Raw genomic sequence first — 12820 nt, forward strand, 5'->3', positions numbered from 1 at the left:
CCTTGACTGAATCCCACATATGATCTTTTGCATCTTCTCCAATTTGCTTCCATGAGTGCACTCTTATTGGACAAATGTTTGGGTCACGCACTATTTTGCCCAAATGTCTTGACTATTCTGTATGATTTTCTCCAACAACTCGATTATTATAAAAAACCACATCCAGTTTCTCTCCATCCTTAAGTGCTGCAATCTTTTTACCCTTGTTCATTCCTCTTGTTTTTCTCTTTTTTTGTATAGTGGAAATATCTAAATAAAAAAGTCTCTAGAAATTCATTAATAATATAGAAATAATGCATCAATAATAAATATAAATTATTAATAATACATATGACAATAATTATTTGAACCTTCTTGTGTTTCTTCCTGAGCTGGATTGTTATTACTTTGATGTTGCCTTGTTGTATTACATTGCATAGTATCAAAATCTATCAATATTAAAAATAAAAAGTAAATTATTAATGTAAACTAAATTCATAACGCTGAATGAAATAGAAAAATAGGAGTTGAACCTTCATGCACTTGTTCAGGTATTTGTTCTTGTATTCCACCATCTTCTTCCCTATGATCAACATCTTGAACAAGAGAGATGTCATTATGTGGCTCTAACGAACAACGTGCAATTGATGCAGTTTGACTTTGTGTAGATGTCATAGGTAAAAATGATCTTGATCAATGTCCATGTCCCCTTGCCCTTCTTAATGCACCCGGTGGTATAAATGAATTCTTCACTATATTTGTCCTAGGTCCTTTCTTTTTTTTGACCCCATTTCTAGCGTCATTTACCTGGAATATTAGCACATCAAATATATGTGAATTTTTTTTCAAACCAACAAAATATATCATGACATAAATAAATATGGGGAACAACATAAATAAAATATGGAAAAAAGACGAAATGAAATGTAAACTACATTGAATAACTAAATTACACATAAACATCCAAAACAAATTATGTATATGTTATAGAGTTTATTTTGAAAAGAAATATTATACAGTAGCATTCAAACAATAATAATTAAATAAACTTCAAGATCCATGTTTTCTTTTCTTCTGTGTTGAAGATATATCAATTATTTGTGGCTCTATATCCATACTCTTCTAACTAATTTGGTCATTTGCATCAACTATAGTTGTTTCTCCAGATTCAAGATTGATAGATTCATCAGCTTGATATGCTTCACTGAATTGATTCAAATCAACGGGGTCAATGTCTTCTTCTAATGGGATGTCATAGGAATCTCGAGGATGTGCCTTTATCACACAATGCCAGCCTTTGTGAATATTGTCTGGAACATAAAAGACTCGTGATGCTTGGTTAGCTAAAATGAAAGGTTCATTTGTTTTCAAAGTTCGTTTACAGTTAACACTAACCCCCCCATATTCATCAATCTTAACCCCCCTCACTCGATCATAAACATCCCACCAATTACAATGAAATAACACCACACGTCTTCCTCCAAGATATTGCAATTGAATAATCTCAGTTAAGACACTGTAGTAATCTATGTTGTTAACTTCATCACCAATATCTCCAATTACAACAACTCCACTATTTTGTGTCCTCAAACCTTGGTCATGATATTCAGTATGAAACCTATATCCATTGACAATGTAACCATAAAAAGATGTCACATATCGAGCAGGACCACGTGATAATGAGAGTAGGGCTCCCATCATTGGACTTGAGTCATTTTTATGCAACCATGCAACCTATAAAAAAAATTTGTTTGAAAAAGTGAAAAAATCAATTCCTAATGGTTACAAACAATTGAAATAATTAATTACTCAAAATACATACAAAACTTAAAGTGTACTTACTTTCGTCTTAAACCATCTAACAAAATTTTTATTCCATTGACCTTCTGACATACCTACTAAATTGGTTGCTGGCAATTGTGAATACTCTCTAAGGGGTAAAAAAAAAAAAAAAGAGGATTATAGGCGATTGTGATAAATTAAAAAAAAAAAGAGTACATACAATATGAATAAACAAAAAAAAAATATCATACTCGATGTATAGCTGGACTTCATCACAATTCTTTAATACATAAATATGAGCTTGCTCCCACTACTGTGTATCAAGATCACGAGTTTTACTAGCACCTAATCCTTGTCCTACTTTGGAGAAAATTGATAAGCCTCCTTTATTTTTATTACTGCCACCATCATAGTTGCGCTCCATTCGATTGAACTTTGTCTCAATGCCATGCAAGTACCTTGAGCAAAGAGTCATGCACTCATTTGCAATGTATGCCTCTGCAATTGAACCCTCTACACAAGCTCTATTACGAATACATGACTTAAATGAATATAATGCTCGTTCTATTGGGTACATCCAACGATATTGTACTGGTCCACCAATTTTAGCTTCATTAGCCAAATGCATAGGCAAATGCACCATAATGTCAAAGAATGAAGGTGGAAAGATCATTTCTAGCTTACAAAGAGTTATAGGAATTTGCTTTTCTAATTGCTCCAATACATCTACCTTTAATGACTTTGCTCCTAAATGAGTGAAGAACAATGATAGCTCAACAAGTGGTTCATATACTACTTTTGGAAGTAAACCACGTATTGCAAGAGGAAGTATATGTAATAGAAGAACATGACAATCATGACTCTTTAATCCTGAGATTTTACTCTCTTTCATGTTTACACAAAGAGAAATATTGGATGAAAATCCATCTGGAACTTTTAACTGCTTCAAGAATTGGCAAAGCCTGTATTTTTCTGTAGTAGATAAACTGTACAATGCTGAAGGTATCACGACTTTATTCCCCTGCTGTACTGGGTGTAACTCTGGCCTTATATTTAATGCTTGCAAGTCAAGGCGAGTTTTGATGCTATCTTTAGTTTTTCCCTTTATGTTCATGATTGTCCCTAGTATATTATCGCATATATTCTTTTCAATGTGCATGACATCTAAGTTGTGGCGTAGTAATAAGGTCCTCCAATATGGAAGGTCAAAGAATATACACTTTTTATTCCAATTGTCCCCCCTGCCATCATGTGAGATTGCTTTCTTCATATGAGGAGCCTTAGTTAATATGACCCCTTCAAGATTTTTCACTTGATCAAGTATATCATCTCCTGAAAGTGGCTTGGGTGGTAACCCTCGCTCCCTTGTGCCATTAAAAGATTTGTTATCATTTCTCCATTTGTGATTAAGAGGAAGATATCGTCGATGACCCATATAACATTGCTTGCCTCCATTGGCCAACCTCATCCAACAGGTGTCCTTATTACAACAAGGACAAGCCAACTTTCCCTTAGTACTCCAACCTGATAAGTTCCCATATGCAGGGAAATCATTGATAGTCCATAGTAAAACTGCATGTAACTTGAAATTCTGTTGTGCATATGCATCAAATGTATCAATGCCAGTTTCCCATAACTCTCTTAGTTCTTCTACTAAAGGTTGAAGATAGATATCAATTGCATCTCCAGGACCCTCAGGACCTGGAATAAGCATTGATAAAATAAAATTTGATTATTTCATGCACATCCAAGGTGGCAAATTGTATGGAATGAGTAGAACTGGCCAAACACTATATGGCATTTTTAAATTGGCAAAAGGTTGAAATCCATCACTAGCAAGGCCTAGTCTCACATTGCGAGAGTCTGAGGCAAAATTTGGATGTAGTTTGTCAAAGGAAATCCATGCCATTGAATCAGCAGGGTGTCTCATCACTCCATCATCTACCCTCTTATCTTTATGCCATCTCATCAAAGACGCTGTCTTTGTGGACATAAACAATCTTTGAAGTCTTGGCTTTAGTGGAAAGTAACGCAGAATTTTTTTGGTATTCTCTTCCCATTGGTTTTAACCTTGTCTTCCCCATTATATTTATCAGTCTTCCATCTAGAATAGCCACAAATCTTACAAAAATCTAGCCTCTCATCCTCTTTCCAATATAACATGCAATTATTTACACATGCATCAATTTTTTTGTATGAGAGACCAAGATCTTGAATTACTTTCTTTGCATCATAATATGATTGTGGCAAATTAGATCCTTGAGGTAATAATTCATCTTTCAATAATTGCAACAACATAGTAAATGACTCATTACTCCATCGACCAAGGCTCTTGATATGGAGCAATTTGACTAATCAAGATAACTTTGAGCTCTTAGAACCTTGGTATAATGGTTGCTCAAAATCTCTTAGTAACCTATAGAATTTATTCGCTTCCTCATTCGGTTCCTCTTTATGAATATCACTAGCGAAGATATCTGTATCCATATCATTTGTATCTTGACCACAAAACTCTGGATATAAATCCCTTAAAATGTCATGCATCTCATTGCTAGGCTCATCTTCACTTTGTTGAACACTTTCTAAATTAGATTCAGATTCACCTACCCTTTCTCCATGGTGATACCAAAATGTATAATTACGTATTATTCCATACACCTTGAGGTGTGTCCCTACCACTTCTCGTGTGGCGGAATACATGTTACTACACTTGACACATGGACAACGTATTTCCCCACGCCTCCCAGTCTTTTTAAAAGCATAGTCCAAAAATTCCTCAACCCCACGTAAATATACATCATTAAGACAATCACCAACAAGATCCATCCATCCTTTACTAGGAGCCATTATCTAATAAATTGATAGTTAGAAATATAACCTATAAAAATAAGCAAACATATTTGACAAGAAAAAAATTTAGTTTAAAATTTAGGTTACATTATTCAATAAATAAATATTAAAAAAAATTAAATAACATTGATCACAAAAAGGATGGTGCCAAAATATTATATGAAGTGGAAATTTAAAAGTATGGTCAGAATGGAGGAATTTGAAAGACAAAGAACTATAAAAGTGAATTTTCTAAATACAGAAGGACTTATGGAATAATTGTGCATTGATCAAAGAAAGGGAGACACTTGGTAAAATAAAAGCCACTCCTTTTTGTTCCTAAATCAATCAGCTGTACTCTCAATCTCCCTCAATTTTTCATTTTCCTTCATCCTCTATTTTTTGTTTCTTCTTTTATTCATTTTTGTTAATTAATAATATATATTTATTTTATAGGTGTATTAGTATTTTTATATTTTAATAAGATTATTAAAATTTAAAAAAATATTTAAAAAAAATAAAATAAAAGTCATTTTCCTTAAATATGGCATAATTAAAATTTTATTTTTAAGTCTAAAAAATATTAAAATTATGAATTTATATTTTTAATAATTTTTCTACTTATCTTTTAATTTAAAAAGAAAATTAAAATAATTCCATTTTTTTCTCTCATTTTCTTTTAATCTAAAGTAAATATTAATGATTGACAATAAATAATAGCTAGTTACAATATAAAATTTTGATTTCTAGTTCTCAGCTTACCTAAAATCTCACATTCCTTACTTTTGAAACTCATTAATAACAACCTTCAATCTTAAGAACTAATTTGGGCATGAGAACATTGGTTATGGGCTAGGCTAGCGGGACTCATCCATATTCCATAGGCCTATTCTTCAATTTTCTCTAACTATGGGCTAATCTCTCTTAGTTTGAGCTTTTCTCATAAATTTGGCTCCATAGATAGTTCTTAATTTTCATTGGATTACTAGTGTTTTATTATGAGTTAAAAGCTTCCAGTACTATTAATGGTAGCTATAATGAGATTTCTACTTATTATCAATCTCATTATTCATTTCTACAACATATTATTTATATCATATAGGGATATTTTTATAGTAAGTATATATTATATAAGGACCAATTTATAAAAATATAGGGGCTTAATTGTAAGTGTTTTTATTGTATAGGGATATTTTAAAAAATATAGAGGCTTATTCATAATTATTTATATTATATAGGGATCAAGATTGTTGAGTCAGGTACTTTTGATAAGTTAATGGACTATGCATAAACTAGCACAAGATCCTTACATGTGTAACATATGCACCTATTGTGGAGCTTTTGAACTTAAGGGTCATGTCAAATTATTTTAGTCCAAAGTGTCCTAAATTTTCACACTCTAATTAAATTAGTAATTAATTCAAGGCATATTTCATGTTGACTATAGGAGAGGAGGTCATTATCTAGCTAATTCAACTAAATTTTATATATAAATATATATATATATATATATATATATATATATATATATTCTTTCCATATTATGGAGAAAAAAAATTATTGAAGAGTAATACTAAAAGCCACGTCAATAACCTTTATATGCATAAATTAATTTATTTTGATTTTGTTCATATGTCAAGTTTTATAGTGTCTTTTATGGAATTGTGAATACAATTATTAAACTTGGTTGGTGGATGGTCAATTTGGAAAGAAATTCCTTGTAAAAACATGTGATATAAAATCTTGATTCTGGCTACATCTACCTTCCCTCTTCCCTTTGTTCAATATTATAATATATGGCGGTTGAGCAATACTCAAATTAAGATTTCAATTAAAATAAATAAACAAATAGATAAATAATATTTATCCTGCATTGCTAATTTGTTGACAGATTTTATCTTTTTTTCTTTTTTTTTTTTCCCTCTATATAATCTTACCATTTCAATAATCCCAAACATTCCAGTGTTAATATCTATTCCACAGGGATTAACAACCTTCCAAACAAATTTTTAGGTGAAATTATTTGCATTGCACTAATTAATACCTGATTAATAAGTACACTTTGGCCTACAAGCAGTATCCTACCATACAACCATTCTTGGTCAGTAACAAATTTAATATTGCAGGCAGTATTGCAGGGTTAATTCTCACTCCAAATAAATTCACTCATTAGTTTAAAAATGGTTACTCACTTCTGCAATATTGCAGGGTCTATTCTCAACATCTGTCACTAATGGAGAATTTGGCATATTAACATCTTGAATCTAAAAGAATTGTGAGAGCACTCAACAATAATCTATTCCATAAAAGTTATGATTTCCAATCTAATTGATATCTAAAGAATAAGTTGGATGAAAGACACTAAGAAGAGTTTTCATGAACAAAAATCAAATCTAAAAATGATAGAATTAAAGAAATCTAGAAGAGAAAGAAAGGATTTGAGTTGCTAAAATTTGTAATTATTTACAGGATTTCAGATATGGTTTTACTGTCAAAATAAAGATTCTAAGCTTCACATTAGAATTCCTTAGGTATTAAGCCCCTGTTTATAAATTCTAGTGCTGATCAATAATTAATATAACTCTAATATGAAGTTAGCTTGCTGCAACCAAATAAATTTGAACTATTTAATTCAATTATCCAATATTAATCAATTTAATTTCTAACTCTCTCTCTCTCCACAATCTTTCTTTTAATCTTCCCCTTCTTTTTCACCTTCTCTCATTTTTTCTATTTCCTCTGAACAACCCCATATTAACATCTTGAATCTAAAAGGATTGTGAGAGCACTCAACAACAATCTATTCTATAAATTATGATTTCCAATATAATTGATATCTAAAGAATAAGTTAGATGGAAGATAGCTAAGAAGAGTTTTTATGAACAAAGATAAAATTTGAAAATGGAAGAACTAAAGAAATCTGGAAGAGAAAGAAAAGATTTGAGTGGCTAAAATCTTTGTAAGATTTCAGATATGGTTTTACTATCAAAATAAAGATTCTAAGCTTCACATTAGAGTTCCTTAGGCATCAAGCCCTTGCTCATAAATCCTAGTGAAAACAAGCGTGATGTGCATTAGGATCAACTTTTAATTTTAAGTCGCTAATTTTAACAAGAAATAGGGTTAGTTTATATTATTGTCATTTATCATTTTTATTAACTAATTAAAAAACATATGCTTGGTGTTACCTAAGCACATGCATAAGAAAAGGTAGGCATTATTTATCATCTTCACCACTTTAAATAATGTTGACAATAAGGGATAAAATGCAAATGAAGGAATAATGCTAACTTGTGCTTGGTGGGTTGTTGAACTAAATGCTAACAGATATGTGCTCTAAACATCACAAGAACATTTAGGAGTTTAACAAGAGATGAGGATTAAGGAAGTGGAGGGAAAGGAGAAGGCCTTATTGTTCAGTTAGATTAGAAGGTGAAGGGAAAATGAAGGTAAATTATTTCCCTCCCTAACAAATTAACAATTACACATACAGGTATTAAAGCACTTAGAATTTAAAAATTAAATAGGGAGAAAAAGAACCTAGACAGAACTTCCATTTGGATACTCACCTTATCCTTGATCGGAAGTAGGGCGATTATCAAAACAAGTACATCTTGTATTCTAAGTCCTTTAGGAACACCATCTACAATCGATGGAAACAACATATTAGTCAGAGATCAAACAAAGCATAAAAGAATTTGTAACACAAGATAATATAAAATTCATGATGAGAGAATCAATCACCGCAAAGTTTGGCAAGTCGCTTATATCTTCAAGAATGTGAGATAAGAAAAGAACCCCATAACTGAAATTGAGGTTGAAAAGACACCACAGATCAAGAGAGAAATAGGCACAACATCCGGTTCAAAAACAAAGAATAAATGAATTCATACATATTAAACTTGGCAGAAAAAAAAAATGAAAGCACAAAGACTCTTTGAGAAAGTGATATGGAGGTATGAAAATTAGATTACTAAGCTAAAATGCCAATATGATTCCAACTGGAGTTATGGATACAATGATTCTCTATGAATAAGAAGATTTTAGATGCATCTCAAGCTCAATGTGTGTCTTGAAGAATGTTCTTATAATGATCATAAATGGTATTTAAGACTTTTCACAAGATTTAGGCATTTAGATGAATGTCGTAATTTTACACTTTACAAATGGGCTTCCTAAATTTGCATAAAAATGTTGAAAATATATGCTTCAATTTCTCAATAAAAGAAACCATAATTGGGTGAAAACTAAGCAAATGCATCTTCTAGCAATTATAGGCACATGCATTTCGCAACAAACAAAGAAATAAAATAAAAACATCAATGCAAGACTTGAAATGGATGGTAATTTGATTTAAAAAAAAAAGAAGAGGAAATGTGTAGAAAATTTATGTTTTATTTACATCATTTAGTGGCCATTTGGTACTTTAGGAGCATAATGAAAGTAACAATGAGAACAACGGTAAGGAATTCATTCCATCATTGTTGATCCTTAGGCATCAAGCCCTTTGATAACCAAAACTATTCTCGCTTTTAATGCAAATAATCATCAGAGAAGGAATTTCAAGATAACACCATTCAAAATTTATATAAAATTAACATATAGTATGGATGATAGCCGAGTTAATACCATTCCTCATATTACACTGCCAAGCCTTTCTTCATACTCAATGCCATCCCCATCTTCAAATAGCTTCAAAAACTGAGCTTGCTCTTGCTCCCTTTTCTTCTTTTGCTAGCACTTGAAGGCTATCACTATCCCAAGAATCAATATAATCAAAACCACAACACTCATTAAAATTAGCTTGTTCCCTTTATTATGCAAACCTGAGGCAGAGTTGGAATCTGAGACAAATGGAGAATCCAAACCATAACCATTCTTCTAACGAATAAAAGATTATACATCAAGTCATGAATTAATTAATATTCATATATAATGCATGCAAAACACATTGGAAGCAGAAATTTTCAAAGTCTAATGGCCTTAGAGGTTGATTTAAATATGCAATATTTAAGAAAATAATAGGTTGATTAAGGTGTTCAGCAAAAGTATTAAGTGCAACTGATGAACTGGAAACATGATGAATGAAAATACTAGTCATTGCCCAAAACGCAAAACCAGATTTATCCCTTATTGGCACTGCCAAAAATATCTAGTATCATTGGGATTAAAACCACATGCCCTTAATGTTAAACAGAGCAGTCAATAATGCAGAGCACAGATGAAACTAGCAGCTAGAGGTACACAGCGTGGAAACTAACAAGACCCAACAATCCAACAAAACCCAACAGGAAACTAACAAGCTTAGTGGAGTAAGGAATGGAACGAAAAACAATGGAAGAAAAAGGATAGTTTGAATAAGCAGAAAAATAGCTCCTACGGTAAATGTAGCCACAAAAATGAGATTGAAATCAACTGCGTATATGCCCAAAGCAAACAGGAATGCCATGAACATTTGGAAAATAGAGGCACCAACCAACCATGAAGCTAAACAAATCGCAGGGTGTGAAAGTTTCAGATCATATAATTGTGCCCAACACAAGATCATAGATGCTGCCACCGAGAAATTCAATGCTAGCAAGTCATATAGAAAATATAAATGCTTGAGGATTTTTACTTTTTGAGATAAGTAAATCAACAAGACCCAACAGTCCAACAAAACCCAACAACCAAGAAGAGCATAAAAACCTCCAAGAATCTCCATATCACAAAAATCACAACAGGAAATAATTAAAGTGCCTAGCTGAATGGATGAAAGAACACCACAAAATAAAATCAAGTTCTTCCATTAGAACACGCAAGAGAAAGTTTTTTCCTCAAAAATAGAATCAATTACATGGTCTGAATCAAAACTTGCTAAACAAATTTAGCATCAAAAGGAACTCAACAATTGGAATTGAAATTGAAAATGTAAAACATACCTATTGAAGACACACCCACACAGCAATACTTCCAAATCCACGCTTGGCAACAGGTGAAAGCTTTCAAATCTAGGTTGCGAGAATCTGGAACACTCAATTTTGAATGAAACCCTAAGGACCAATTAACTCTACTCTTATAGAACCCTATGAAACACGTATGTTAAGGCTGCAACATTAGGGAGAAATTGGTTTTGTGTGGAAGTTACTAATTGGAAGGAATTAGGAAACCTTAGAGATAAAAGAAAAAACCCGCCGCTGGAGGGAAACCAAATTCTAAAAGGAAAAAAGTATAATTAATCAACAAGGGCAATATTTTTCCTTGTAAAAGACTTTTAAAAATTAAGAAAATAAATCAATAAAAAAAGTTTATATATAACGACCAAATTTTATTGTTTAACGAGGAAATTTTATAATGGTTGTTAAAATTTTACATAATTACAACCAATTATAGCATTGGTCGTTATTCATATATTATTAACGAGGAAATAATAATTCGGTTGTTAAAATTGGTCGTTAAAAGTAATAATTCTTGTAGTGATTGTCTCAGCGATAGCTTTTTATTGCTGTCGCAGGTAGACAGACAGACAGGGCAGCAGACTAGGCTGCTAGTATCTCCAGTGAGAGACTACCGGGTATAATGAGTATACCAATATTTTGTATTTTGTAATGTAATGTATGTTCACTGTATGTACATAATGTTGTTGGTTTTGAGCAGTTGTAAATAAAAATTGTACATTGAAGTTGTAAAATAATTATGAGTTATTTTGGCTTGTAAAAATTGTATTATATTTCTTTTATATCAGTCTTTGAAAAATCACTGTGGATTTGTGTTGAGAAATATGTTGGAGTTGAGATTTGGAAATCTATTGAAGTGCTTTTTACAGGTTTTCTGAAGAACTGTTTTATCCAAAATACAGATGGCACTCTGGCAAAATTTTTATAGAAATTCCAAATAATTCAAATGTGTTAGTTCTATCACTTCAGTTCACAAAAGTCTTTTAACACCTATAAATAGTGCTCACCACTGTAAAAGAAGTAAGAAAAGTTTTTAAAATCCCTTGTAGTGTATTTAATGGGTTATCAGTAGACGGAGTTGGTAATTCATTAGATATACTACGGGATCATGTTATGCCTTACAGAGGGGTAGGGTGTGACAATTCATGTTGAGTAGAGGGATTTAATATCCTAGTAAGTTATTTCCATGAAAATGTGGTGATTGTGCACTTAAATTGGAGATTGACGAATTGTGGGACACTTTGGCATTATAGAACATTTCGGCAGCCTTGGGACACTTTGATAAATGTATGAGTTCATGAAGGTATTGGCAGAATATTCACATTGAGGATTGATAGATATGTATATAGATTGGTTGTGTAAAGTGTATGTAAGAATGAGTAATGTTTAGGTGTATATGTGATTGTACTTAGACTTTGTAAATTTGAGTTTATTTAGTGTATTGAGGATGTGTGTAATCTGCCCAAAGTGACTTTAAAGTGAAGTGGTATATGGTTTTGGTAATGTACCAAAACAGAATTGGTAGGGGAAGTGGACATATAGTAAGGTGAATGTGTCATTGATGTATGTTTAAGCAAGGTAATTAAGGGCAGTATGCATTTTAGCCTATAACTTTAAATGTGTAACCTCAATTGGTATGAGACCAATTGGAGGTGAAACTAGGCACAAAATGTGCCAACTTTCATTGAGAAAGCATACCAAAATTCTGCTTGCAAGGTGATATGAAAAATGACCAATTCGGATTAAGTGCAAGTGAGGCCTGAAAATTGACCATTTGGGTAGCAGTTAGTGTTTAGGCCATAACTCACTCAAAACAGGTCCAATTGACCTGAAATTTTAACCATAAATAGTTAAGACCCATACCTACAAGTCTTATGAAGACACCAAAGCCCAGAAATGACCAGAAGCAAGTCAAAAAGCTTGCACAAGTTCGGGTCCAAAAACTGGCCGAACCAGAGTTGACCAAATTGACCTAAAATTGACCTAATTTGATGCCATTTAACCAGCAATAGTATAATGACCATAACTTGGTCTACTTAACTCAGAATGACCTAAAATTTTGCCCCGCGTTCCATAAGACATAGATCTACAAGTTTGTAGTTTTAACTGAAACCTGAAAACCGAGGGAACTAGGTCGTCCGGCTAGGTCAAACTAGTATCCCGGAATCCAGCAAGTTGCATTAAAATGCACTAAACAAGGAAATGAGTTTGGTAAAACGTACCAACCCTAAAACCCTATCGAATGTGACATATTAATGACACTAAAACCTAATTTACCTAAAACGCATCGAGG

At 32.2% G+C, this 12820-nt stretch overlaps 1 protein-coding gene across 1 annotated transcript; it reads right to left on the bottom strand.

Annotated features, from left to right (window-relative positions):
* Nucleotides 1-1101: 1101 nt before the first annotated feature.
* On the bottom strand, nucleotides 1102-4608 carry LOC110657485 (uncharacterized). Its single transcript, XM_058150790.1, has 6 exons — nucleotides 4143-4608; nucleotides 3832-4037; nucleotides 3553-3742; nucleotides 2076-3462; nucleotides 1822-1909; nucleotides 1102-1713 (listed from the first exon to the last, which is right to left on the bottom strand). Exons 1-6 carry the CDS (start codon nucleotides 4606-4608, stop codon nucleotides 1102-1104), a joined length of 2949 nt encoding a protein of 982 aa, XP_058006773.1.
* Nucleotides 4609-12820: the final 8212 nt, after the last annotated feature.

This window comes from Hevea brasiliensis, chromosome 8 (assembly GCF_030052815.1).
Source record: "Hevea brasiliensis isolate MT/VB/25A 57/8 chromosome 8, ASM3005281v1, whole genome shotgun sequence".
Lineage (NCBI taxonomy): Eukaryota > Viridiplantae > Streptophyta > Magnoliopsida > Malpighiales > Euphorbiaceae > Hevea > Hevea brasiliensis.

What these genes read in the sequence shown, in the direction of transcription:
- LOC110657485 (XM_058150790.1), bottom strand. Translation starts at nt 4,608, where the DNA reads ATGGCTCCTAGTAAAGGATGGATGGATCTTGTTGGTGATTGTCTTAAT. An exon ending in TGAGCAACCATTATACCAAG is followed by an intron (nt 4,038 to 4,142) that starts GTTCTAAGAGCT and finishes AATTATTGAAAG; the next exon opens with ATGAATTATTACCTCAAGGA. An exon ending in ACTCGTGATCTTGATACACA is followed by an intron (nt 1,910 to 2,075) that starts GTAGTGGGAGCA and finishes TTTACCCCTTAG; the next exon opens with AGAGTATTCACAATTGCCAG.